This window comes from Leuciscus leuciscus, assembly GCF_965113295.1.
Source record: "Leuciscus leuciscus genome assembly, chromosome: 17".
In the NCBI taxonomy this organism is placed as follows: Eukaryota; Metazoa; Chordata; class Actinopteri; order Cypriniformes; family Leuciscidae; genus Leuciscus; species Leuciscus leuciscus.
This window is the reverse complement of record NC_138741.1, coordinates 1,317,501-1,345,000: the sequence shown is the minus strand read 5'-3', so window position 1 is coordinate 1,345,000 and position 27,500 is coordinate 1,317,501. Positions and strand designations below refer to the sequence as shown.

The 27,500-nt window shown below is 40.3% G+C and overlaps 2 protein-coding genes across 8 annotated transcripts in view; one reads left to right on the top strand and one right to left on the bottom strand.

Moving 5' to 3' along the window:
* Positions 1–11,116, top strand: part of thbs1a (thrombospondin 1a) — a 13,132-nt gene extending 2,016 nt beyond the window's left edge. The window contains exons 4-22 of the mRNA XM_082142637.1: positions 187–279; positions 362–471; positions 615–740; positions 2,143–2,239; positions 2,573–2,749; positions 4,510–4,686; positions 4,776–4,949; positions 5,226–5,353; positions 5,432–5,584; positions 5,680–5,898; positions 5,976–6,083; positions 6,506–6,665; positions 6,767–6,885; positions 7,295–7,529; positions 7,617–7,844; positions 8,259–8,530; positions 8,613–8,710; positions 8,805–8,944; positions 9,852–11,116. Coding sequence (XP_081998763.1) covers positions 187–279; positions 362–471; positions 615–740; positions 2,143–2,239; positions 2,573–2,749; positions 4,510–4,686; positions 4,776–4,949; positions 5,226–5,353; positions 5,432–5,584; positions 5,680–5,898; positions 5,976–6,083; positions 6,506–6,665; positions 6,767–6,885; positions 7,295–7,529; positions 7,617–7,844; positions 8,259–8,530; positions 8,613–8,710; positions 8,805–8,944; positions 9,852–9,859 — 2,822 coding nt within the window. The 3' untranslated portion in view covers positions 9,860–11,116. The remainder of the gene's footprint in view (positions 1–186; positions 280–361; positions 472–614; positions 741–2,142; positions 2,240–2,572; positions 2,750–4,509; positions 4,687–4,775; positions 4,950–5,225; positions 5,354–5,431; positions 5,585–5,679; positions 5,899–5,975; positions 6,084–6,505; positions 6,666–6,766; positions 6,886–7,294; positions 7,530–7,616; positions 7,845–8,258; positions 8,531–8,612; positions 8,711–8,804; positions 8,945–9,851) is intronic.
* Positions 11,117–13,806: 2,690 nt separating this feature from the next.
* fsip1 (fibrous sheath interacting protein 1) overlaps positions 13,807–27,500 on the bottom strand; it is a 27,994-nt gene continuing 14,300 nt past the window's right edge. For 5 of the 7 annotated variants that reach the window (XM_082142448.1, XM_082142453.1, XM_082142450.1 and 2 more), the window contains exons 11-13: positions 21,536–21,691; positions 16,479–16,595; positions 13,807–14,121 (exon numbers count right to left, since the gene is read on the bottom strand). In XM_082142448.1, the coding sequence (XP_081998574.1) occupies positions 14,020–14,121; positions 16,479–16,595; positions 21,536–21,691 (375 nt within the window). In that variant the 3' untranslated portion in view covers positions 13,807–14,019. The other 2 variants (XR_014199086.1, XM_082142449.1) reach the window with 2 other exon arrangements.

Sequence of the window (27,500 nt, the reverse complement as noted above, 5' to 3'; positions counted from 1 at the left end):
TAAATAAATATACATTTTTTCTTAATTATATACATGCATGTGTGTATTTATAAATACAAAATAATTATACACAGCACACACACACATATATTATGTAAACACAAGCTTTTATTTTGGATGTCCAGCACTAACATGAAAATATGAATATTGTATTAAAGCTTAACCACTCAGTTCATATTTTGACAGCTCCCTTCATCACAGATGTCATGAGCTTCGAGAACTCCGTGAATGGGTCGAGTCCGGCCATCCGCACCGACTACACCGGACACAAGTCTAAAGGTCAGGTGATCCTCATGCGTTTGTGATGTGATGTTCCGGCGTGGACTCATGGCTTTAACATCAGAATGCTTTTCCTCTTCAGATCTGCAGGACATCTGTGGGTTCTCCTGCGACGATCTGACCAGCATGTTCACGGAGCTCAAGGGCCTCGGCGTGGTGGTGAAGCAGCTGTCGAACGAGCTCCGCGAAGTGGTGAGGATCTAATCCAGCTGTCGACGTTTCTGCATGCGTCTCTCCACCCTGTTTCTCCACCCTGTTGCTCTTGTAATGCCAGATACTTCTATAATTAAAGTCCTTTCTAATGACAGTTCTCTGTGCTCTTTCCTGCCCTTCAGAGAGCAGACAACAACTTAATAATGAACCGGATTCAAGTCCACAAAGGCGTTTGTCTGCACAACGGTATCGTTTACCAGGACAAAAGCGAGTGGACGGTGGACAGCTGCACACACTGCACATGTCAGGTACAGCTCTTCTCACTCTGCAATTGTGCTTTTCACTTACTTTATACTGGTTAGCACTGGTTTAGTGGCAGAACAGATTTGACCAAGGACGATTAAAGGGATACTTCACCCAAAAATTTAAATTACCACATGATTACTCGCAGGCTAATTTTGGATAGATGCACTTTTATGATGGATAGATGCACTTTTATGATGGATAGATGCACTTTTATGATGGATAGATGCACTTTTATGATGGATAGACGCACTTTTATGATGGATAGATGCACTTTTATTATGCTAGATGCACTTTTATTATGGCTAGATGCACTTTTATCATGGATAGACGCACTTTTATGATGGATAGATGCACTTTTATCATGGATAGATGCACTTTTATGATGGATAGATGCACTTTTATGATGGATAGATGCACTTTTATGATGGATAGATGCACATTTATCATGGATAGATGCACTTTTATGATGGATAGATGCACTTTTATGATGGATAGATGCACTTTTATCATGGATAGATGCACTTTTATCATGGATAGATGCTGGATAGATGCACTTTTATGATGGATAGATGCACTTTTATGATGGATAGATGCTGGATAGATGCACTTTTATGATGGATAGATGCACTTTTATGATGGATAGATGCACTTTTATGATGGCTAGATGCACTTTTATGATGGCTAGATGCACTTTTATGATGGCTAGATGCACTTTTATGATGGATAGATGCACTTTTATGATGGATAGATGCACTTTTATGATGGATAGATGCACTTAATGGACTTCAAAACAGAAACAGCAATTCACTGCCATTATAAAACTTGGAAGAGCCAGGATATTTTTTAATATAACTCAGATTGTATTCGTCTGAAAGAAGAAAGTCATAAACACCTAGGATGGCTTGAGGGAGAGTAAATCATGGGGCAATTTTTATTTTAAAGTGAACTACTCCTTTATGTGGGCCGACCAGATTTGACCAAGGACGGGTAACTTAGTCAAAAGCCCTGGTGGACAGTGTTGGGAGGACGGAAACAGGTGCTGAAAGTCTTACTCTCTCAGTCTGTTCTGTGTTTCACATGCATCTAAATGGCCGAGATTCAGGAATGTTTTAATTGGTGAGTGATACCCGCTGACTCTGGTTTCCGGTGAGACCATTGTGTGTGTGTTAGTGTGTGTGTGGGGTTGTGGCCGCTGACTCAGTCTGTATTCTCCACCCTCATGTTGGCCACATAAAAACACTTTGTTAGTCCAGTCAGATGTGTTTATAGTTTATATCACCACAAGATTTTCCAGGGGTCACTCTTTATTGGCAAACCGAAAGCTAGCAGAGAGACATTTATTTCTCATCCATTATGTGCAGCTGTTGGGATCGTCCCATTAAACTTGCTTCAAATATTTCACAGAACTCGGCCACTGTGTGTCGTGAAATCTCCTGCCCGCTCATGCCCTGCGCCAACGCCACTGTCCCGGATGGCGAATGTTGCCCGCGCTGTGGAACACGTGAGTCCAGCTGTTCAATCTCAACATTCATTATTCATTATGTTCGTCTGATCTGTCAAGTCAAGTCAAGTCACCTTCATTTATACAGCGCTTTAATAATATAGATTGTTTCATAGCAGCTTTACAGTGATAACAGGAGATTACAGTAACAGAGTGTTTAGGCTTTACAGCAGCTCTAGAATAAAATTATTGTCCAGATAAAGTTAGTTTTGATTGATTCACTTCTGTTGCGGAGATCATTAGTTATTAACTTAGTTCATTTGCACGACAACAGTGTTTGGTGGCTCGTTGAACTCATTCGGTGAACCCTGTTGTCTGATTCTCTTCCTCAAGCGAGTGATGCGAGTGCAGAAGATGGCTGGTCGCCCTGGTCCGAATGGACTCATTGTTCAGTGACCTGTGGAAGAGGCATTCAGCAGCGCGGACGCTCTTGTGACCGAATCAACAGCAATTGTGATGGCACGTCCGTCCAGACGAGAGACTGTTACACGCAAGAATGCGACAAACGATGTGAGTTGAACAATACGCTGACCTGGCATCCATCACTGGTCATATTCAGACCATCATGCATGTAACGTAAGCCAGTAAGACCTGTCCGTTGTGGTAGACTTTTCCCCTACACACCTGACTTATCCTAATCAACGCATCTAAACATCTTCTGATCGACGTTCAACACTATCAATTGGGAAATAAGATCTCTAGTGTTCCATTAACTTAACTAGACAGACTCCAGACAATGCCTTTGAATACGCTTAAATCACGGCCGGAGTTTCAGAGAGAATCCCACCAGCAAAAAGAATACAACAGGTTTTATAGAATAGGATAAATGGCAAAGGTGACATGATACATTACATAATTTTTCTACAATATGATTGGTTCTTAATATGTATAATCCAGCAAACCCTCAAATTTCCACTTGTTGCTCAAAGTCATGAGTTTATAAATTTAGATATCTGTCTAGTTTCATATCACCTTTTGTTATATTCGGACATGATTCAGACACACTGACTGACTGAGTGTTTGGGGACATTTCAGGTTTCAAAAGCATATAATTGTTAATCCTGCAAGAAAAATAAATGTTAGTTATGATTCATTTAAAAAATCCACTGCGGTCTTGCATCCTTGTTAGTGCGCCTGCTAGGGCTGTCGCGGTGAAGGATTTTCCCTTGCGGTAATTTTGAGTGGCTCAATAGCGCGATATGCGGTTTTACCGCATTTATTAATTTATTTTGATTTATTTGTTGCTATATAAATAAGTGTTACGATGTGGTCAGCATGCACAAAAACGAGTACATTTTCAGTAACCAATAAACCGAAACTAAACAGCGTCTCTGCACATTGAAAGCCTGTCACTCAGCGCGCAGTTGTTACGGCAACGGACTGTCTTTGAGTGAGTCATTAAACCATTCATTCAACAACACGTTCAAAAACGCTGATTGATTCTTTAAAAGATAGTAATGAAACAAGGTTAATTATTTTAACTTTGATCTCCACTTTTCAAGGCTCAGCTGACCAGCAATGCGTTGCATGGGTAACGCTGAAGCTTCACTTAATAGAGACAAATGGCATTGATTCAATGCGTGACTCACTGAGTTTTGTTTCCCGCGACCGCGAGTTTCTCGCGCTGTGGATGATGACCAGCGCTGTTGCATTCATGGTAAATACCCTTTATTTTAAACGTTAAAAGGATGACAGGACAAATATTTAACTTTCCTTGGACACGGCAAACTTTTCACGAATATGACTTGACCTCAAAGACAGACGCAGGTAATCGCACGCGCTCAGTCGATCGCTCTCATTCACTGTCTGTTTAGGCTTAAGTGCAAATCCACGAAGCCTCTGTACAAATCACCATGATAAAACCATGATCACCACGTCTTATTATCATTATTAACTTATTTAACATTCAATACACATGCACGAAGTTCAAAACAAGAAGGGTATAGCCTTATGAAAAAAGAAAACACGCGAATATCGCGGTTGCTGCGGTTACTTGAATTCCTCTGCGGTTGGCTTGTCAGTAGCGCGGTACTGCGATATTGCGGTTATCGCGACAGCCCTAGCGCCTGCCTCCCATGCCAGTGTCCCCGGTTCGAATCCCAGGCAGCAATATTGTGTCAGCCCACATCTGGTACACATGGAATCCACACATACCGGATGTGGGCCGGATCTGGGCAGACACTCTGTTGCTGTCTGGGATCCCACTCGGAGCGGGTCAATTAGGACCGGTTACATGCATATGTTTAACCCTTATTCCTGTTTTCATGCAGTCATGCAGAATGGGGGCTGGAGCCACTGGTCTCCCTGGTCTTCTTGCTCAGTGACGTGTGGCGAGGGCGTCATCACTCGCATCCGGCTGTGCAACTCCCCAACGCCTCAGATGGGTGGCCAAGACTGCGAGGGAGACGGTCGCCAGACCGAACCATGCCAGAAGCCGTTGTGCCCAGGTGAGGGTCTGCCTTATGACTGCTGGAGTATTTGCAGCATTTAAACTGAAATTCCAATTGACACTGCAATGCATTTCTCTGTGTCTCAGTGAATGGAGGTTGGGGACCCTGGTCACCATGGGACTCTTGCTCCGTCACGTGTGGTGGAGGACTTCAGCGTAGACACCGTTTGTGCAACAGCCCCGCTCCCAAACACGGTGGAAAAGAATGCCTGGGTGACTCCAAAGGAAGCCGGTTGTGCAACGCCCAGTCGTGTCCCGTTGGTGAGACATGCTTCATTGTTAAAGGGGACATATCATAAAAATCGGACATTTTCCGTGTTTAAGTGCTATAATTGGGTCCTCTGTGCATCTACCAACCTAGAAAATGTGAAAAGTGACACCCAGTAACTTTATCTTAGTAAGCCTGTTTTGTTATTGCCAGAGTTTCTGAAGCTCGTGTCACATCTTGTGAAAAGGGGCATAATATGTCACCTTTAAGGATCAAGCTAAAGATTCTTGTAGCACAAAAATAACAGACTTCCATACTATCATGAACAGATGGATGTCTCTCCAACCCGTGCTTCGCCAGCACCAAATGCACTAGCTTCCCTGACGGCTCCTGGATGTGCGGAGAGTGTCCGGTTGGATACACTGGGGATGGAGTCCACTGTCAAGACATTGATGAGGTGAGACTGTCATGCTAATGAGATGGAGACTTCTAAATGGAAATACTGGTGTTTCTAAATATTCTTTGGTATCTGCAGTGCAAAGAAGTTCCTGATGCCTGTTTTGTGCTCAATGGAGTCCATCAGTGTGAGAACACAGAACCGGGCTACAACTGCCTGCCCTGCCCACCGCGCTACTCCGGAAAACAGCCCTTCGGCCGGGGAACAGAGCAAGCCATTGCCAATAAACAGGTTAGAGCAGTCTAGAACAATGATCAACAATGGGAAGGGACAGTTCTTTCTTGTTTCATGAAGTGCTAACTTCCATAAACTCGACTTTCTTACAGGTCTGCACGCCTAGAAACCCATGTCAGGACAGCACCCATGACTGTAATAAGAATGCCAACTGCATCTACCTGGGAATCTTCTCCGACATCATGTACCGCTGCGAATGTAAACCAGGCTATGCTGGGAACGGTTACATCTGCGGAGAAGACCCAGACCTGGACGGCTGGCCAAACACGGACCTCCTCTGTGTGGAAAACGCCACCTACCACTGCAAGAAGGTATGCAACCATTTCCTTACCATATCCCCATGTACAACAAGGTTATCAAATCTTCATCAAAACATCTCATATTTTAGGACAACTGTCCAGACCTTCCCAACTCTGGGCAAGAAGACTATGACAAAGATGGAACTGGAGATGCTTGTGACAATGATGATGACAATGATGGGATCCCTGATGACGGGGTAAGTCGTAAACACATTCTTCTTCTGCAAAAGCATTTAGAGATAGCATGTTACTGACTAGAAAAGAAAGAACAGAGTGAACAAAAGAGAAGAAAGAAACATTGCCAGTAGCAAATACATAAAGCGTTTTGTGGTGGCTTCTGTCCAGACTTGCTGGATCCCTTGATTTAACATCCATAATTCAGCCAAACAATTTGACAGTGCAAACAAACAGTCAGCGTCTTTCAGCCAAACGCTGGATTCCTGCACAGCTGTGTCCCAAACCATCACGTCCATGGCATATCGCTTAAGACATTCATTTTGTTCAGTGCTTTGCGGATGTATTTATAAAATTGCTGGGGAGGTAGAGAACGGATCCAGATGTTTTTCTGCCTTCCCCTTCTTCATCTCTGACTTGGCTGGATCTTATTGTTTTGAACTAGGACAATTGCCCATTCGTCTTCAACCCAAGACAGTACGACCAGGACCGCGATCAAGTTGGTGACCTATGCGATAACTGCCCGTACGACAGTAATCCAGAACAGACCGACACCGACAACAATGGCGAGGGTGATGCTTGTGCCATAGACATTGATGGAGATGGTGAGTCACACGTCATGAATCTTTCGTAACCTGGGACTCAGGAAGGACATAGAAACCATTGTAAGGAATCATTGGTGTGACTCTGGAATTGATTTCTCCAGGCATTCTGAATGAGAAGGACAACTGTCCATACGTGTACAACATTGACCAGAGAGACACCGACCGGGATGGAGTTGGTGACCACTGTGACAACTGCCCGCTGGAGCACAACCCTGACCAGGTGAGTTGCTTCAACATGCTTTTTAAGACTCGAGTGGGCAACCATGAACAGCTGATGATGAAGGCTTTGCATTTTCACCTTTGTTGCCATTGGCTTTTGGCTTGCTTAGTTGGGGACATTTATTTTAATATTCAACAATATTATTGATCTGCCTTCATTGACAACATTATATTCTCCAGAGTGGATATATATATATAAATGAACTAAATTAACAACTTTTTTACAACAAAAATGAACCATCACTGAACTTACTTAAGCTGGACTGTGACGCTATTTTCTTCTGGATACAAACTTTGTTGCATTATTTTCCTGTTATCTCTGTAAAGCTGCTTTGAAACACTCTGTATTGTAAAAAGCGCTATATAAATAAATGTAACCTGACTTGACATTAACCGATCTCATGTCACAGATTGACTCAGACTCTGACAACATTGGAGACAAGTGTGACAGCAACCAAGACATCGATGAGGATGGACATCAGAACAACCTTGACAACTGCCCCTACATCCCCAACGCCAACCAGGCCGACCACGACAAGGACGGCAAAGGAGACGCCTGCGATCATGACGATGACAATGATGGCGTACCTGACGACAGAGATAACTGCAGACTTGCCTTCAACCCAGATCAGCTGGATTCGGACGGTGAGTCAAACTCACTGGCGTAGATTTCAGTTCATTTTCTGTATAATCCAAATTCGTGCAAGAATAACCTTATGTTCTCCTGTCCAGGTGATGGCCGAGGTGACGTCTGCAAGGACGACTTTGACCAAGATAACGTGCCAGATATTTTTGATGTTTGCCCGGAGAACTTTGCCATTAGTGAAACAGATTTCCGCAGATTCCAGATGGTTCCCCTTGATCCCACAGGAACTTCCCAAATCGACCCCAACTGGGTAGTCCGTCACCAGGGCAAAGAGCTTCTGCAGACCGTCAACTGTGATCCCGGCATTGCTGTCGGTAAGTGCTTGAGAGACACTGGCTCGTGATAAACACGTTTATCTACATCAATGCGTTAAAGGAGTATTAAGAATGAAAATCTCCTGATAATTTACTCTCCCCACGTCATCCAAGATGTTCATGTCTCTTTCTTCAATGAGCGATGGTTTGTCTAGACTCTTATTCCTCGGCTGGATCGTGTCGAGACTTTGAAGCTGCACTGAAACTCACATTTGGACCTTCAACCCGTTGGACCCCATTGAAGACACTATATGGAGGAACATCCTGGAATGTTTTCCTCAAAAACCTTCATTTCTTTTCCACTGAAGAAAGAAACACATGAACATCTTGAAAGACAAAGCGGAGAGTAAATTAACAGGAGATTTTAATTCTGAAGTGAACTAATCCTTTAATGTTCTTCTTCTTGTTCCTCAGGTTATGACGAGTTCAATGCCGTGGACTTCAGCGGCACGTTCTTCATCAACACGGACCGTGACGACGACTATGCCGGCTTTGTGTTTGGCTACCAATCCAGCTCACGTTTCTATGTGGTGATGTGGAAACAGATCACACAGACCTACTGGTCTTATACGCCCACCAAAGCCCAGGGTTACTCTGGACTGTCCATTAAAGTAGTGAACTCCACTACGGGACCGGGCGAACATCTCAGGAACGCTTTGTGGCACACTGGAGACACCGAAGGACAAGTATGTATCATTCCCAAGCTGAATGTTCAAGTGATTTAGTTTTTTTTAAATGTCCGCTCATCTTATTTCGGACCGTTTGCAGGTGCGTACCCTTTGGCACGACCCCAAGAACATTGGCTGGAAGGATTACACTGCCTACAGATGGCACCTGATCCACAGACCCAAAACCGGACACATCAGGTATGTGTGGATTAACTTAGATCAAGATTGGTCTTGGTTACTAACCAACAGCTAAAGCAGCTTCACTCACTCCTCTTCTTTTGTTTCTTTCCAGAGTTATTATGTATGAGGGCAAGAAAGTCATGGCTGATTCAGGAAGCATTCATGACATGACATACGCTGGAGGAAGACTTGGCCTCTTTGTCTTCTCTCAAGAGATGGTTTACTTCTCGGACCTCAAATACGAATGCAGAGGTAACTCATTTGGATAGTTTTAAAGGGGAAATATCATGGAAATCTGACTTTTTCCGTGTTTAAGTGCTATAATCGGGTCCCCAGTGTATCTACCAATCGAGAAAACGTACAAAGTGAAACCCAGTAACTTTGTTTTTATAAGTCTTTATCTGCAAGCATGTCTAAAAATAAGCCGATCAGATATCGCTGTCCTTCTGACGTATGAAGAGGATCTTATTATAATATTAGCGGCCCTTAATCTGCACGTTTACACACACCAGCCGACATTTGGTTTCACACGCGACAACAGAGACCAGTTCTAACGCAATGATAAAGATCCAGCAAAGCCTGAAACTGTTCTGTGGTTGAGCACAGACGAGCACTGAACACTATTGACCAGAACATGTCACCGCTGTCTTATAAACACCTCAGGAACTGTGGACAACTTGTGGAGAAGTTAAACATGATGATGAGATGATCAATGTAACTCCACAACAACTACAGAAATGTCTCCACTAACATTCAGAAACTCTTCCTGAGTCTCTCCGTAACGATGCACTTGCTACTGGTTATTCTGGGATTCTGGATGAGTGAGATTGGCCTGTTTTGTTATTGCCGGAGTTTCTGAAGCTCGTGTAAAGGCTCCGCCCTCTTCTGATCAGAGGCGGAGCTAAAGCTCATTTGCATTTAAAGGGACACACACAAAAACAGCGTGTTTTTGCTCACACACAAAAAGGGGCAAATTTGACAAGCTATAATAAATGATCTGGGGGGATTTTGAGCTGAAATTTCACAGACACATTCTGGGGACACCATAGATTTATATTACATCTGGTGAAAAGAGGCATTATATGTCACGTTTAAAGAATAATATTGCTCTTAATGTTGTTCTAGCAAAGCTCATGAATGTTTTTCCACTCTCTTGCAGATGTATAACGACCCCATCATTGTTTCCCCGAAGGACGGCCCGCTATCTGTTGTTTTCTGTCGGTATAAATGTGTTGTGTGTTATAACTCTCTTCTGTGGTGGGATCAAGGACCAAACGCGGAGCGCAAGAACTGCCAAACCACAGAAGCAGATCGAGAATTCATCTTTCATTTCTTCGATCTCCTCGAATCTCATTGGGAGTCTCAGTCGGTTTCTTGTTTCTTATCATTTGGTGGGTAAAGGGAAGCTCTTCTGTCACGTCGACAGAAAGGAGTCGCTTATGAACTGAAGTAAGAGCTTCTCCTGGATTGATTCTGCTGGGTTTGAGATCCCACAGGAGGAACTGTTGAGGGACGACGCACAGGATCGACGGACTTCCTGAAAGCATTTGTCACTGAGACATCCAGATCTTCAGGACTCAATGATTCAGGCTTGTTTTTCCATAAACGCCCCCTTCTGCTTTCAATCAGAACCAAAGAGTCTTAATTTCACTGTTTATAGAGTGGAGTCTTTCTCAGGGCTAGAAGGACCTTCGTGACTTGGAAGTTCATGTCTTAGATTAATACACAGATGAGCTTCAGAGTTTTTGTGGTTCTAAACAAGCGTAAATGAAAAGGAAGTGGAGATATTAGAGAGGCGCACTTCTGTGATTTATTTATTGTGTCGAGAGGAGATGGAAGAGTGAGAACTCATCTCAGTCACTTATTACTGACACAGAGAGAACAAGCGTTTCCTTCAGGCCAGGAGGAGGTCAATTAATATGAGCGGAATATGATGTAAATATACAAATATTACCTCACTGTTCTATAATTGAACTCAACAAAAATTACAAATGATATTAGTGCCATAAGTCAGTTCTGTTTTGTTTTAGAGCGACTGTACGTAGTGAAACATTCCTTCTGTAAATAATACAACTTTTTTTTTTAGACGAGATGCCCCAGTAGAACATGAATGGAAAGTTGTTAATATAAATAGTTTGTGTCTTTTTAAAAAAAAAAAGTAAGTTATTGGTAAAGTTTTTTTTATTTTTATTTTATTTTAATGTCATATGTGTAGATATATGCTATTTAAATAATTTATAATGAACTGTAACCTGACATGGGAAGAATTTGTATAAACTGTTTGCACACTGATGGGGATTTTCTTAGTTTTTTTATGGATGCTTTAATGTCAGTATTGTTACCAGTTTTATTCAATAATGTTGTTAAATTCTTATCAATAATTTTGTAAAATCATAATAAAAACTTTTGAGTAAAAACTGCGAATGAAGTGTTTTTCTGTTTAGCGGCTCACAGTAACTCTAAACTCCAGAATCAGCTAAAATTACATCTTTCCATGACGTGCTCAGCTTAAATACACAGTCTGAAGGCCTGATTTTACACTAGAAACCTCAATCTTCACCTAGAAATCCAGTGGATTTTAATTCCACTGTCTATGGCTGTGGTTTGGTTTATGGTCACTGGGACAATAAAAGCTACTTTGGTCAAAAGAGTTTTCTTATTTACTCCCAATCGTTCACATGAAATCCTGGGTTCATTTATCCACAAACACGCTTCACCTTCAAGGTCAGGAATGCTGGGAATGTCGGAGTCGCTGAAACACGTCCATATGAACACGACACCAGTTCGCACGCGAACCTCACGTTACACTCAATCTACAAGATTTTACATTTATGATTTCATCTCTGGACTGTGTATGATTTTTAACCCTCTGGTGCTCTTTGTGTGTCGTCAAAAATGACAGCATTTTTTTGTTTTATTTCAATGAAATGATTGCACTATATTTTAGTTTGATAATGTTTTTATTAAATATTTTGTATTTTTAGGGGATTTTATGGCACTAAATATGGTATTTATTCTCTTTTTGAGCATTGACCTGAAAATAAATGTCCTACTTAAAGGGATACTTCACCTCTGGAAAGATGAATGTGTATTTAAAATAGGTCATTTATGTAGAAAAAATGTGAATTTTTTTTTGAATTCGGAGCTTTCTAGACTGAGAAAAGCCAGAAAATTTATTTTTGGCTTATGTGGATGAAAGACAACAACTCCCAGAATGCACTTGCTTCGCTGCCCTAGGAGGCCACGCCTACCGGTTAGAGAGCGCAGTTGAAAACAACAAGAAGGTTAGGCTACTAACTTAGTGAGTCTCCGTGACGAGTTTGCCCGTGATTTCGAGATAGCCCAAAATGTCCGGGATTCGGCTTTTGCGTTCTACAGTCGCCATTCATTATGTTTACTGTGGCGAGCAGGACGAGGCTGACGGCCGCGGGAGAATGGGCCGGTGGCGTCATTACTGAGACGCACCGGTCTCGTATCTCTCACGGAGGGGCGGGAATTTTCTTAGCAATGGTAAAACGCACATCAACCGATCACTTGTTTAGCGTTCATGTAAACACTACATTCAGATTCACCGATCGGAATGAATTCAGCTAGATTGAAACAAACAATGAATGGCGACCGCAGAAAGCAAAAGCTGAATCCCGGACATTTTGAACGATCTCGCCCGCCAGACAAGTCCGGGAAAAGGAGGATGGTAACCCCTACTATTCAGCTTTCTCCTACTACTCAGTTTTCTCCACAGAACAAGAGCCTGCTAGCTTAGCTTCCAAAGCTGACACTATGTGTACATTCTGTGAGTGAGATCCCACCCTCTATACGCTGATTTCACGCAGTCGTTATTTTGAAATCGAAAGCGAGGCTCCGGTGGGAAGAAAACCGGAAGTGTCGCCTTTAATCACAGGAGAGTCGTGAATGCGATGGCGTATTGTTGTGTTTAATGATGTTGTGTCAATTCTAAAAATGTACAAACATTTCTTTCATACTTTAGACTATATACAGTGAAATTCATTTATAAATATTTATATATATATATATATATATATATATATATATATATATATATATATAAAATTCAGAATGTAAAAAAAGAAGCAGGAATGAACTATACATATCCTATATTGGATATTAACATCCAATAGTGTAAATCGCGGCAGCAGCTTCAGGTTGGTAATCCAAGGCATTGTTGTTTATCTTTACTTCCGGGGTTCTTCCCACCGGAGCCTCACTTTCGATTTCAAAATGGCGGCTGCGTGAAATCAGCGTATGGGCGGGTTGAAAACATGCGGAACAACGCCTTCTACTGGCTGTAGTCTCTCGCCTCTGGACAGAAAATCCTCCGATGACGCATAATGACGATTTTTGCGTCATCGGAGGATTTTTTCCAGACAAAAAATACATAAATCTCTCGTCTCAGGGGGATATGAGGGTGGAAAGCACGGTAATTCGAAAATACTACAGGTTTTCTACTAATACAAAGCTTAATGCTAAATCCTGAAGTATCGCTTTAAATCTTGAATGCTTTCGAGCGACAGACTGAAGTTTGATCTCTTTAAAAAATGTTTTAAAAAAAGTGAAATTGTAAAAATTGAAAATAGTATATTTGTGCATTTTTCCTAATAATAAACGTAAAATTCTGTAACTTTTTTTATGAAATATATATTTTAAACAAAAGTTGTGTTTGAGCGTGATATCTCTCAGTCAGATTCTGTTTGGACACAGAAACAGAAATTCGTCTCACATTCATTTCTAATGCGCTCATTTCTGACGAGGAGCACAAGTGTGACTCTTGTCTTCAGGACTAACATTCTAATATGAGGATTTGAAACCGTCATACATTTTAGTTTTCAGGATTCTTTGATGAACAAATTTTGAAGAAATCTTGTAATTTTTGACCAATTTAATGCTGAATAAAAAGAATGTCTTTAAACCGATGTATCGTGAACAGTAGTGTATGTGTGATGTTAAAGAGCCACAACACAAGGTTATCTCGGGTTCTCAACTAACCCATTAATGAAGGAGAACAGAACAAGGTCAGATGTTCAGATGGATCTGATCCATACATTTTTTAGGGGGTTTAATCAAAAGCTCATGACACGAATAAAAATACATATTGGTTTGATTTTTGAAATGGAACATTTTATTTTTCATCTGTCCTTCAGTCTGATTGAGATAATGACGCTGGCAAACAGATCAGAGACACAATGACAAACACACTTTCATGTGATTATTGCGTAACTATAAAAGCTTTATGCAAAATATAAAACAGAAGAACATTCTGCGTCATATTTCATGCCTTTTTCTCCGTGTTGTCCCGGTGTTGTGTTCCCTCACTCCGTCAGACCCCGTGATCCAGAAGCAGGAGATCGGAGGAGCTCATCTTCACACTCCAGCAGGAGATCCCTCAGCTGATCCTCCGACAGAACCAGTGCCTGTGAAGAAGAAGAGCGTGAGATGTTATACTCACACACACACACACACACACACACACACACACACACACACACACACACACACACACACACACACACACACACACACACACACACACACACACACACACACACACACACACACACACACACACACACACACACACACACACACACACACACAGATCCCTCAGCTGATCCTCTGACAGAACCAGTGCCTGTGAAGAAGAAGAGTGTGAGCGTGAGGAAGAGGAAGAGGACAAGATCTAAGACAACAGTGGACGATTCCCACAGAAATACACCAGAGATCCAGAAGAGAGCGCCCAAAGAGAAGAGGGATAATGGCATGAGAGGTGTTAACACACACACACACACACCCACACACACACACACACACACACACACACCCCACACACACACACACACACACACACACACACACACACACACACACACACCCGCACACACACCACACAGCTTCTCACCCTTGGTCTTGTTTTCCAGCAAATATCTGAACATTCTTAAGTCGAGACACATTCACTGGAGAAGAACAACGACAAGAAGAGAAATTGATCAAAATGAAGCGAGTTTATGATGAAAACTTGTGCTTTTATTGATGCTTATGCTTAAAAAATATCCGTCAGTGGAGTCAGAAAAATAATCTTGTTTTCCCTTGAAATGAAGTGTGTTAGTCTGACTCTACTGGCAGATATTATCTCCTGTTTACAGCTCAAACTCACTCCTGATCTCCAGCCGCTGATGAACCCATCAGTGTTTGACCCTCAGACACTCTCACACAGATGTGTGTGTGTGTGTGTGTGTGTGTGTGTGTGTGTGTGTGTGTGTGTGTGTGTGTGTGTGTGTGTGTGTGTGTGTGTGTGTGTGAACACGTGAGGAGTGTTTACAGCGGTGAGCGTCTGGCCTGTGAACGACGGCTGAACACACTCACAGACGCGTGTGAAATACTAGTGAACAGTGTGAAGACCTTCACACACTCCAGCGTCCTCGACAGCACTGAGCCGAAACACAGCGAATCTTCTTCAGTTCATCAGTCAATAGTTCACGAATCACACGCGGTTTCACTCATTATCATCATTTCTAATCTTCACACACAATATTAAACTGGTGAAATAGTGTGTTTAGATCAGGTTATATAGATGAAGGTCACTGAAGGACACGAGAGTGATGAATGATGAGCACACAAGCGTTCAGTGTCTCCTGTGAAGCTCATCATGAAGACGAGTCGAGATACTGCAGTTCTTCTCATCATTAATCATTCACATCAAACACTCTCCACAAAGCTTTTAACGTCTCGAGTCTCCTCAAACTGTTGACAAAAACTCAGCCTTTCAGACTAAACATCTGAGAGAGAGAGAGAGAGAGAGAGAGGGAGAGAGAGAGAGAGAGGGAGAGAGAGAGAGGGAGAGAGACAGACAGAGTGAGAGAGAGAGAGAGAGAGAGAGAGAGAGAGAGAGAGAGGGAGAGAGAGAGAGGGAGAGAGAGAGAGAGAGGGAGAGAGAGAGAGAGAGGGAGAGAGACAGACAGAGTGAGAGAGAGAGAGAGAGAGAGAGGGAGAGAGACAGACAGAGTGAGAGAGAGAGAGAGCGAGAGAATGAAGAAATAAAGCTATCAATATGAGATTTTCTTGAAGTGCATTAGTAGTGAACACACAATTCATTCCTCATGAGTATAAAGGAGTCGTATGAACTCATGAACAGTCGTCTGAGTCTGAATGAGTCGAATGATTCGTCTAAACTCACGAACAGAGTCGTCTCAGTCTTAATGAGTCGAATAATTCGTCTGAATGAGTCGAATGATTCGTCTGAATGAGTCGAATGATTCGTCTGAATGAGTCGAATGATTTGTCTGAATGAGTCGAATGATTCGTCTGAATGAGTCGAATGATTCGTCTGAATGAGTCGAATGATTTGTCTGAATGAGTCGAATGATTCGTCTAAACTCACGAACAGAGTCGTCTCAGTCTTAATGAGTCGTCTGAGTCTGAATGAGTCGAATGATTCGTCTGAATGAGTCGAATGATTCGTCTGAATGAGTCGAATGATTTGTCTGAATGAGTTGAATGATTCATCTGAATGAGTTGAATGATTCATCTGAATGAGTCGTATGAACTCATGAACGGAGTCGTCTGAGTCTGAACAGGTCGAATGATTCGTCTGAAAGAGTCGTATGAACTCATTAACGGAGTCGTTCATGTCTGAACAAGTCGAATGATTGGTCTGAACGAGTCGAATGATTGGTCTGAACGAGTCGAATGATTGGTCTGAACGAGTTGAATGATTGGTCTGAACGAGTCGAATGATTCATCTGAACGAGTCGAATGATTCGTCTGAACTCACGCTGGTCTCCTCCAGGATCTGCAGCTCCTGCTGGATCTCTCTCAGGCGTTTCTCCTCTTCTCGTCTCTGTCTCGCGTCCCACAGGACTCCATCACCGGCGTTCTCCTCCAGACTCCCCTAAACAACAGTCATGAGATTTTATTCCCAAAGTAACATAGAATAAACAATTTCTACAATTTTGTGGAAAAGTAGTTTGAGCTACAAGTGAAGTTTCGGGTTGATTTGATTTAGAGTCATATGTGGCCAAAGGTTGAGAGAAGTCTCAAACACACATACAACTACAGAACGATAAAAAAATGGGCCGATAAATAAAAGTTACGTGTGAAACCAAGCGGCTGAACGCTGAAACCGGTTAGCAGTCGCGTGTGTCTGGTGTTTTTTTTGAGTTTGTGTATTGACTGTACGACACTTTGGCCATTAATTAATAAAATGAAAATGATTCTCCTCCTGAAATACACAGAGAATATATATATAAACATAAAGCATATATTCATTTCCAGTTAATAATGACCTGCTGACACTGATGTCACTTCCTGCTCAGTCTCTTTGATTGACATGTTTCTATTCTATATTCTCTGTGATTCAGTCGAAAGCACTGGGAAGAAACTGAAAGTGTTCATGGGATCTGAGCTCCTTCACACACGCGTGTGTGTTCATCCAGTCCACATCTACTGGCGCTCACGACCACTGAACACTGAACACTGAACACTGAACACACGCTTGTTCTTTAAATGACGTTCTTTGAAATGATGTCCATCTAGAATACAACTGGAACAAGTTGAAGCACTAAAATGACAAAAACCTAAAACTTAAAAATAATTTAAAGGGATAGTTCACCCAAAAATGAAAATTCTGTCATCATTTACTCACCCTCAAACAGATCTCGGTCCCCATTGACTTCCATAGTAGGAAAAAATATATACTATGGTAGTCAATGGGGACCGAGATCTGTTTGATTACAAACATTCTTCCAAATATCTTCCTTTGTGTTCAGCAGAACAAAGAAACTCATACAGGTTTGGAACAACTTGAGGGTGAGTAAATGATGACAGAATTTTCATTTTTGGGTGAACTATCCCTTTAAAGTCAACTAACAGTAATATTGTTAAATATTATGAAAATTTAAAATAAAAATTTTCTATTTTTATTTATTTTAAAATGAAATTCATTCCTGTGATTAAAGCAGAATTTTCTTGAAGATTCTATTTTAAAAAAATGCTTTTTCTTTTTAACTTTCTACTCATCAAAGAATCCTTTTTTGTTGTTGTTGAAAAACTGTTTTCAACACTGATAATAATCATAAATGTTTCTTGATCATCAAATCCTCATATTAGAATGATTTGTGAAGGATCATGTGACACTGAAGACTGGAGTAATGATGCTGAACATTCAGCTTTGATCACAGGAATAAATTACACTTTACTATATATTCACATAGAAAACAGAAGATTTACATTCTAATAATATTTCAATATTTTTACTGTATTTTGTGTATTTTTAATCAAATAAATGCCGCCTTGGTGAGCAGAAGAGACTCTTTTAAAAACATTAAAACTCTTACAGATCTAAAACTCTTGACTGGTAGAGTATATACTGTAGAAATAAAAAAATGGCATAATTACTAAAACTACAAAACTAAAGCAAATTGAAATGATTAATAAATGCTATAATCATGTATAAACACTCCTAAACTAGCCCAGACTCCTGCACTGAGGACTGTAGCTCAGCCTGGAAACTGGCGTTCTCTCCTGAAAACAGAGCCTGAGTGAGTCACAGAGTCTGAAGATCTGGTGTTCGCCCGATGCCACGTGGAAGCAGGAACACAGCCAGAGTTTCCCTGAGCACTGAAGCTGCTCTCACTCAGTGTTTACGTCTCGTTTTCTGGGGAAATAAATCAAAATGAAGTGAGTTTGTGCTTAAAACAAGCAAAACAATCTGCCAATGTGGTCAGAAAAATAATCTAGTTTCTGTTTGAATGCACAAACTCTCTTCATTTTGATTTATTTCCCTAGAAAACAAGACATGATATCTGATGTGATTTTACTTACCTAGAAGATGCATCTTGATTTAAGAGTTTTTAGATATTTGGACTGGAAACAAGACATAAATACTGAGAAAGAACCGCATTTTGTGCAGTAAAGCAGCCAGACCAGGACTAACACTAGCCCAGATCCACACACACACACACACACACACACACACACACACACACACACGCTCCTGATGAAGTGAAGCTGCCGGCGTCTGTCAGTCCAGACACTGAACACATGATACGACAACAGAACACAACAACCTCCAGGAGAACAACAAACCTCGATCTCAACTGTTCTCGATCTGACCCACATTCCCAGCTGAAGTCGATCTGTGATGGGAACACTGCTGGTTTGGTGGATCAGACACAGTGTGCTGAGACTCACGACCCATCAGATGATGCTTTTAGTGCTTTTGTCTCGTTCTCCAGTACAAATATCTAAAACATTCTTAAATCAAGATACAAGCACAATGACTGAAGATATTAAAGGGGTCATCGATGCCCATTTTCCACAAGTTGTGTGATTCTTTAGGGTCTTCATGTAAAGTTTGTAACATACTTTGGTAAAAATTCCTCAATGGTTGTGTAACACAGCTTTACAAACTACCTTGTAACCAATCAGATCAACGTGTGATCGTCAACCAGTGGATCTCTGAGCTGAGTGAGTGAGTGGAGGCGGGGCTCATTTGCATATTCATAGAACCGCGCATATTAAATGAGGCGAGGGTGTCGAGTTACAGTCAAGATATTTTAAGGCATGAAGTGGAAAATAACGTTTAAATATGTCATTTTGGTGATCAGAGAGGAGTTTTAAGGGATAAAATGATGGACTACGGGGGACTTTAAGAATATTTAGGTACTTGTGCAAGACAGAAACACTGCATTTTTGCAGTGAATATTCATTGATTAGCAGAAACCGGATCAGCTCGTTGTTTTGGAGGTAATTAGAGATTCTCACTCGTTCTGAACGCGAGCGACTGAAGCCTCTCTCCTGAAGACTCATGGAAGCAGTGAACGCCGAGCTCACGCCAGAACCGGCGTCACCGGGAAAGAGTTTCAGACGCTCCCGGGACGAATCACACGAGAAATGAAGCTCAATATTTCATTATTTATGACCCTTCGTCAGCCTTGGCCTGGAGTGGAGATGAGCTACTGTTACAGACGCTCATCATGAGCACATTCACACACACTCATTCCAGATGCTCACATACTAATGTGCCTATTTTAAATATCGGTTTATTACGAGTCAGATCACAGTTACTGGATCAAACCGCTCCAGATATAAACTATATATACATATATAAAGAGCTATAAATGAAGGTGACTTGACTCCACAAACACTAAATGATCCGCAGTGTTGGGTAAGTTACTCTAAAAAAGTCATTAATTACTAGTTCTGTTACTAATTACATCTTCATCAGTGTAATTATGTTACTGTACTAATTACTCTTTACTAAAAAGTAATTAATTACTTAATACTAATTACTTTCTAAATCCCATATCAAGCTCAACCAGCTGAGTAACACGAGGATAGACATGAAACGGCTCTTTAATGCTTAAACTGACCAAACAATTTAACCCGTATTCACATGTGACCCTTAATTACGCTTTCATGGACAAATCTGGGCATGAAGATCTCGGGTGTGATCCAAAAAAATTTTTTTTTTTTTTACATAAATGTTATATCACTATCTTCGATAAAATAAAAACTATCACTTTATGACGTTTTTTTATTATTCCTGGGGTATTTTTGAATTTATTTACCTCTAAAAGTACCATATTTTCTATGTAAATTATGCTTATTTTTTGTTACATTTAATATTTCTTTAACTTCAGTAAAAAAAATCATTCCAGTAAGTCCAGACAGACAAAAGCTAAAAATGTGGTGTCATATGTTGATATAAAAATAACAAAAAAACAACAATACTATTATTGCAATTGCCACTAGATGGCTGTAGAACTCAATGACTGAATTCTATAAACCATTGTTATAACGAATTTAATCTCTTAAGTTTTTGATTTTATCGCAAGTTAAAATTGTAATTTTAAACAAAATCAACAACATCTGTGTTGGGTGAGACTATACGAAGATGCCAAAATATGCTTAGCCGAATCTGAGCATGCTATAAGGAAAAGACAGAGTAGTAGATCATTTATCATTCATTTAAAACATAAAACATCACATTTCAATAACTCAGAAAAGTAAACGGTACCAAACAGGTCCGAATAATTGTGTTGGATCTATTGATTTTTATTCGACAAATAAAAAACAAAATGCTCAGAATTATAGTTTTGGGATTATGGGAGGCCACTTTTGTCCATGAATGCAAAAATAAGGAGTTTTTTTTTTCAACCGCTTCACATTGTAGAATCGAGTCAAATTTGTTTGTGTGTTCAGGTGGAAAACTTAGGAAAAGTAGCGAAGTCTTGAACCACTCAGATTAAGGAAACTATTTACAAAAATAAATAATAATACTCCACATTTGTCTCGAATACGGTTTGAGGGTTAAAGGGAGAAGGTTACATTTAAAAAAAAACTACTTTTTAACATCAGACAATACATTTTGATGTTAAACCCACTATTGTTTTACTATATAGAATTGTTGTAGTTTATTTCACCAGTCGCATCTCTTTTGGCTAATTTGTCTGAGTTTGCACGAGTGAGTCATGTGATCCAGCTCCTCATAAAACACACACGACTGTCGTGAGATCGGATTGGTCTATACACAGTATTTAGCTCAGAAGTTACTGTGAAGAAATTACAGAAAAATTAAGAGTAATCCCTTACTTTACTTTTCGAGGGAAAAGTAATTAAATTACAGTGACTCATTACTTAGTCAAGTCTCCTTCATTTACACAGCGCTTTAACAATATAGATCAAAGCAGCTTTACAGTGATAATAGGATCATTAGATCATTAGTGATTAACTTAGGGACCGCTTATGCCGTTTTAACTGAAAACTCTGTCTTAATAGTAATTAGTTACACACAACACTGAAGAGGACCTCAGTGAAAGCAGGCCGCACCTGAGACGGAGTGTGTCCTGAGCAGCGGCTCCTCACAGACAGGAAGTGATGAACAGGAAGTAGCATCTGAAGCCTGGAGTCGATGTGACGGAGACTGTGGAGTTCAGACGGTTCGGGACTGAAAGCTTCACCGGCTGAGAGAGACGACGAGAACGCCTGGAAAACACAAGAGATCCTGCGTTACAGACATTAGTCCGGATGATCAATACGGACACACATTTTTTTTTTTTTTTACTACATCGGAATGGTACGAAACTTGGTAAAAGTTTTGCACTTGCTATGTGAACACACACACACACACACACACACACACACACACACACACACACACACACACACACACACACACACACACACACACACACACACACACACACACACGACACACACACAATCATGGACATGATCTGAACAGTAAACAATAGTCCCACTTGTGCTCCTCGCGGTCAGGAATGACGCATTGGAAACGAATGTGAGACGAGTTTCCTCTAGTGGAAGCGTTTGGTACTGCAGCCGAACACACTCTCACTGAAAGACCATTTACTGAGATATCAGCCTCACATTTGGAACACGACATGTTTAGATTTATTTTTCTAAGTTTTAGAGAAAAACATGTTTTTGAAAATATAAAAGAATCGAAAATAGTATTTTTGTGCATTTTTCATAACAATACACGTAAAATTCTGTAACTTTTTTTAAGTTAACTTTTTTCACTTCAGCAATAATCTGCCAAGTGTCGTCTTTAAGAAGAGATCAAACTTCAGTCTGTCGCTCTAAAGCGTTCAAGATTTACCACAGTTTAAGTTGGAAATTAAATTTTCAGGTCTATGCTCAAAAAGTGAATAAATATGATTTAGTATAAAAAAAATCCCCTACAAATACAAAATATTAAATAAAAAACATTATCAAACAAAAAATTAGTACATTCATTTCACGGACAGAAAAAATTATAAAATCTTTTGACTGACACGCGAAGAGCACCAGAGGGTTAAATCAAGACACATTTACTGTAAAAAGATGATTGAAGATATTAAAGTCCCCCTGTAGTCCATCATTTCATCTCTTAAAACTCCTCTCTGATCACCAAAATGACATATTTAAAAGTTTTTTTCCACTTCATGCCTTAAAATATCTTGAATGTAACTCGACACCCTTGCCTCATTTAGTATGCACAGTTCTATGAATATGCAAATGAGCCCCGCCTCCACTCACTCACTCAGCTCAGAGATCCACTGGTTGACGATCACACGTTGATCTGATTGGTTACAAGGTAGTTTGTGACGTCAGAAACACCAGCGATTTCAAAGCATGTGTTTGAGACTGTCTTTGGTTCACTGCAGTTTTAAGGAGGAAATACTCAGCAATGCTGTCGACTTATGAACTTACACATGGTTTGTCTTAAAGCGTATTAAAAACACCACATAGACACATAAACTACATTAAACGCTGGATTTACACCACAGGGGGACTTTAAATCTTGTTTTCTGTATCAAAATGAAGTGAGTTTGACCTTAAAACAAGCACAGATATCTGACAGCTGGGTCAGAAGAATCCTCTTGATTCATGGGAAAGCAACATTATTTTCTGCAGGCTTTATATATCATAAGCAAACTTCTGTTCAACTGGACTGAAAGCTTCTCAATAACACTTATTTTATTTGCTTTCAATATTGGTCACAGATTTTCTGCACCTGGCATTTGCTCTTGGACGTCACACTGTATTCTGATCGCTCGTCCAACCATCTCCTTAAAGCCAAATATCTAAGTCTTGACTAATGTCCTTCTGTTTCCCAGTGAGCAAATCTCCCATCAGGCCGAGCGGCGAGCGTGAGGTCAGCTTTGTCCCGCTGCCCGCGCGCAGGAAAGACTGAAGGGTCATTAAAGATCTCAACATAACGAGCGTGAGCTCAGAGGAACTCGAGCGGCTCGGATTGACTTCAGTGAGCTCATCGTTTCTGCCTTAAATTAGTAGATTTCCAGCTAACTGTGATTCGTATATGTATATTTCTGAAACGCATAACTGGACAGAGGAAGAAAAGTCCGGTTTTGGTCTGAAAATCTTTCACATTTTCTGAAAAACCTTTTCACAGAAGAGTCACATGACTGAAATGGACCATTAAATGGTTAAATATATGCAGAGAAGATGAGGCAAACTACAGTACCAGTCAAAAGTTTGGAAACATTACTATTTTTAATGTTTTTGAAAGAAGTCTCTTATGCTCATCAAGCCTGCAGTTAAAAAAAAAAAAAAAAAAAAAAAAACAGTAATATTATGAAATATTATTACAATTTAAAATAATGGTTCTCTTTTTTAATATATTTTAAAATGTAATTTATTTTTGTGATGCAAAGCTGAATTTTCATCAGCAAGTACTCCAGTCTTTGGTGTCTTATGATCCTTCAGAAATCATTCTAATATGATGATTTGATACTCAGTTATTATCAATGATGGAAACAGTTGTGCTGTTTAATATATATTTTTTGGAATACTTTTTTCAGGATTCATCGAGTAAAACGTTAACAGCATTTATTCATTAAAACAGCATTTATTCAAAATAAAAAACATTTCTAACAATATAAATCGTTACCATCACCTTTTATCAATTTAACGCATCCTTGTTGAATTAAAGTACTAATTTCTATAAAAAAAAAACAGTTATTGTTCCCAAACTTTTGAACGGTAGTGTATATTGTTACAAAAGATTTCTATTCTAAATAAATACAGTTCTTTTAAACTTTTTATTCATCAAATAATCCTGAAAAAAGTATCTCAGGTTATAAAAAAAATATTAAGCAGCAGAACTGTTTCCAACATTGATCATAAATCATCATATTAGAATGATTTCTGAAGGATCATAAGACACCAAAGACTGGAGTACTTGCTGATGAAAATTCAGCTTTGCATCACAAAAATAAATTACATTTTAAAGTAGGCTATATTAAAAAAGAGAACCATTATTTTAAATTGTAATAATATTTCATAATATTACTGTTTTTTGTTTGTTTTGTTTTTTACTGCAGGCTTGATGAGCATAAGAGACTTTTTTCAAAAACATTACAAATAGTAACGTTTCCAAACTTTTGACTGGTACTCATTATATATAACATGATGATGATGCCATTACCAAACGTTCTATCGAAATCAGTGGAAGGTTTTCAAACTATAATCTTAAAATGATTAAAAGTGAAGTTGCGCACATCTCTTCTCCTCTATTGTGTCGTATATCCGAGAGAAACGCTTCAGGAACAAGAACAAAATTTCCAAGTATACTCTTTGTACCATTTACATTTATGCATTTGGTAAATGCTTTTATCCAAAGCAACTTCCATTGCATTTCAAGCTACACATTTACATTCTTATCAGATCTTGCTTTCCCTGGGAATCGAACCGTGACCTCGGCGTTGCAAGCGCGAGCGCTCCACTGTTAGAGCTCCAGGAACGCTGTATATGATTATGACTGTTTTTAAAACTTAAAGTAAAGCACCTTGTGTGAACCCTGTAGAAATAAAGCTGATTGACTGAATCTCTCCTTCAATCCCGTCACTCTCTCCGTCTGGAGAACGATTTACTCCCGAGCTGAAATATGTCTGATCCCGCTGAGCGTCTCAGGGTCACAGAGTCAAACACACACACAGAGGCTTTCATGATGTCAGACATGAGCTGCGAGTCCAAACGACATCAAACATCTGCTGAACATCCACAACAAGCTCCTGCAATAACAGGAAGTTTCCATCGGAAGAGCATCTGCGATCCCGTTCGGTTTCACAACAGTAATTACAGAAACCGGTTAGCAAAGGAAAGAAGAACGCTGTAATGTAGAGGCCAGTTCCTGCGGCGGGGAGATCAGCTCGTAACCCTGAGCCACAGAAGCCACAGGAACATACAATAATCAGCATTTATCATCTCACAATAGTGAGGTCAGATCTCAGCGCGGACGTGCTTTTATTCCGTGATGGAAACAAGCTTCCATGATTTGATTTCTTTCATTGGCTAATCACATGTTTATATCTTTTAGAAGATCTATTGACTAATTCTAATCTTGATCAGTTGTAACACAGTATGTTCTGTGAATACCGATCACAGTCAGGGATTGACATTAACGCATCTGGTTTTCCAAAGTTACAATCCAAGGGTCTTTTTCCCTCAGAATGCACCAAACTGTTGATCTGGCCACTCCTGACGCTCCCATGGAAGCTTGTTTCCGCCAGAGTGAAAAATAAAAAAGGTAATTGTGACTTTTTAATCTCACAATTCTGACTTTTTTTCTCAGAATTACGTGATATAAAGTCGCAATTGCGAGATATAAAGTCAGAATTGCGAGATATAAAGTCCGAATTACGAGTTATTAAGTCAGAATTGCGAGATATAAAGTCAGAATTACGAGTTATAAAGTCAGAATTGTGAGATATAAACTATTCTGAGGTAAAAAAAAAAAAAAAAAGTCCATCTTTTTTTCCTTAGAATTGGACTTTATTTCTCGCAATTGTGACTTTATAACTTGTAATTGTGACTTTATATCTCGCAATTCGGACTTTATATCTCGCAATTCGGACTTTATATCTCGCAATTCGGACTTTATATCTCGCAATTCGGACTTTATATCTCGCAATTCTGACTTTATATCTCGCAATTCTGACTTTATATCTCGCAATTGTGAGATAAAAAGTCGCAATTATCTTTTAAAATGTTTTATTCTGTGGCGGAAACAAGCTTCTGTATGTTCCTGCTATCTCTCGGATGGGTTTGGTGTGTTTTTGAAGCGTAATGATGGCCAGTTAGACTTGCATGGAGATCGAGCTCAGGCTTTGAACGCAAGATGAACGCAAGGTTCACTGCAATAGATTCCAAATGCTAATACCACACCTAGCGAACGTTTACACGACGACGATGCGCTTAAAACGGAGATGTTTTTCCTCTGAGTGTTCAGCGTACAGACGATATCATCGTCAAAACAACCCCCATCCACACAGGGGTTTTCAACCGGTGGTCCGCGGCGGCATTGCATGTGGTCCGTGACATGCATTCCAGCCTACGTAATTTCACTATTAAAATCACTTTTTTTCCATAAAAAAAAAAGTTTGTCTTAAAAAAAAGGCAAGTCAGTCAGTAATAAATACATTGGCATTCAGTAAAGTGTCGAACCCATAAAAAATAGAACCATTGTCCGCTTTACATAAAACAAATCACAACATGACCTTGTATGAGTGAGTGAGTGAGTAGCGTTCACACCAAACGCGAATAGAGCGTCTGGCGCAAGTGATTTTCATGTCAAGTCAATGTACAGACGCGTTTACGCGCATCTGGATGTCCTGCAGCGCGAATGAGCCGTTTAGCGCGGCGCGGTGGCGCGAATGAGGCAAATTGAGCGTCTGGCGCGATACGCGCGAGTGATTTGAGGGTGAGAGAGCGAAAGAAAGAGAGAGAATTCTGATTAGTCGAGAGGATGTATCGCGTTTAGGCTAAAAATAGGTTTGGCGCTTATCGCGATTTGGAAAGAGACTGCATCTTGCAGTACATTTTAAACAAGGAAATATAGCGATTTGGCATGAAATGTTGATGGAGCCGTGAATAGGTTCAGTACACAGCAAAATGACATGACAAACTCATAAAAAAAAAAAAAAAAAAAAATCCATTTCCTCAATTCGACGTCTGACTGTGCTATCTGACAAAGGAATCCACACACTACACACACAGACACACACAATAGTGGGCCGCCGATTACTTGTTAGTCAGAATGGTGGTCCCTGGCACAGAACCAGTTGAAACCCCTGGCGTAAACGACTGAATCCGCTGTATTCTGCCGTCGGGCCAGTAGATGGCGATGAAACACGATAGACTGAACACGCAATGCGCTTGTGAATGATGTCATCGTCTTCAGAGATTCACGTTTTTGTTGTTTACACGGAGACCGTTCTCAAAAACTTGCACTTTGAACCCTGTGAACGTTGTGTTTTCAGGCACCCTA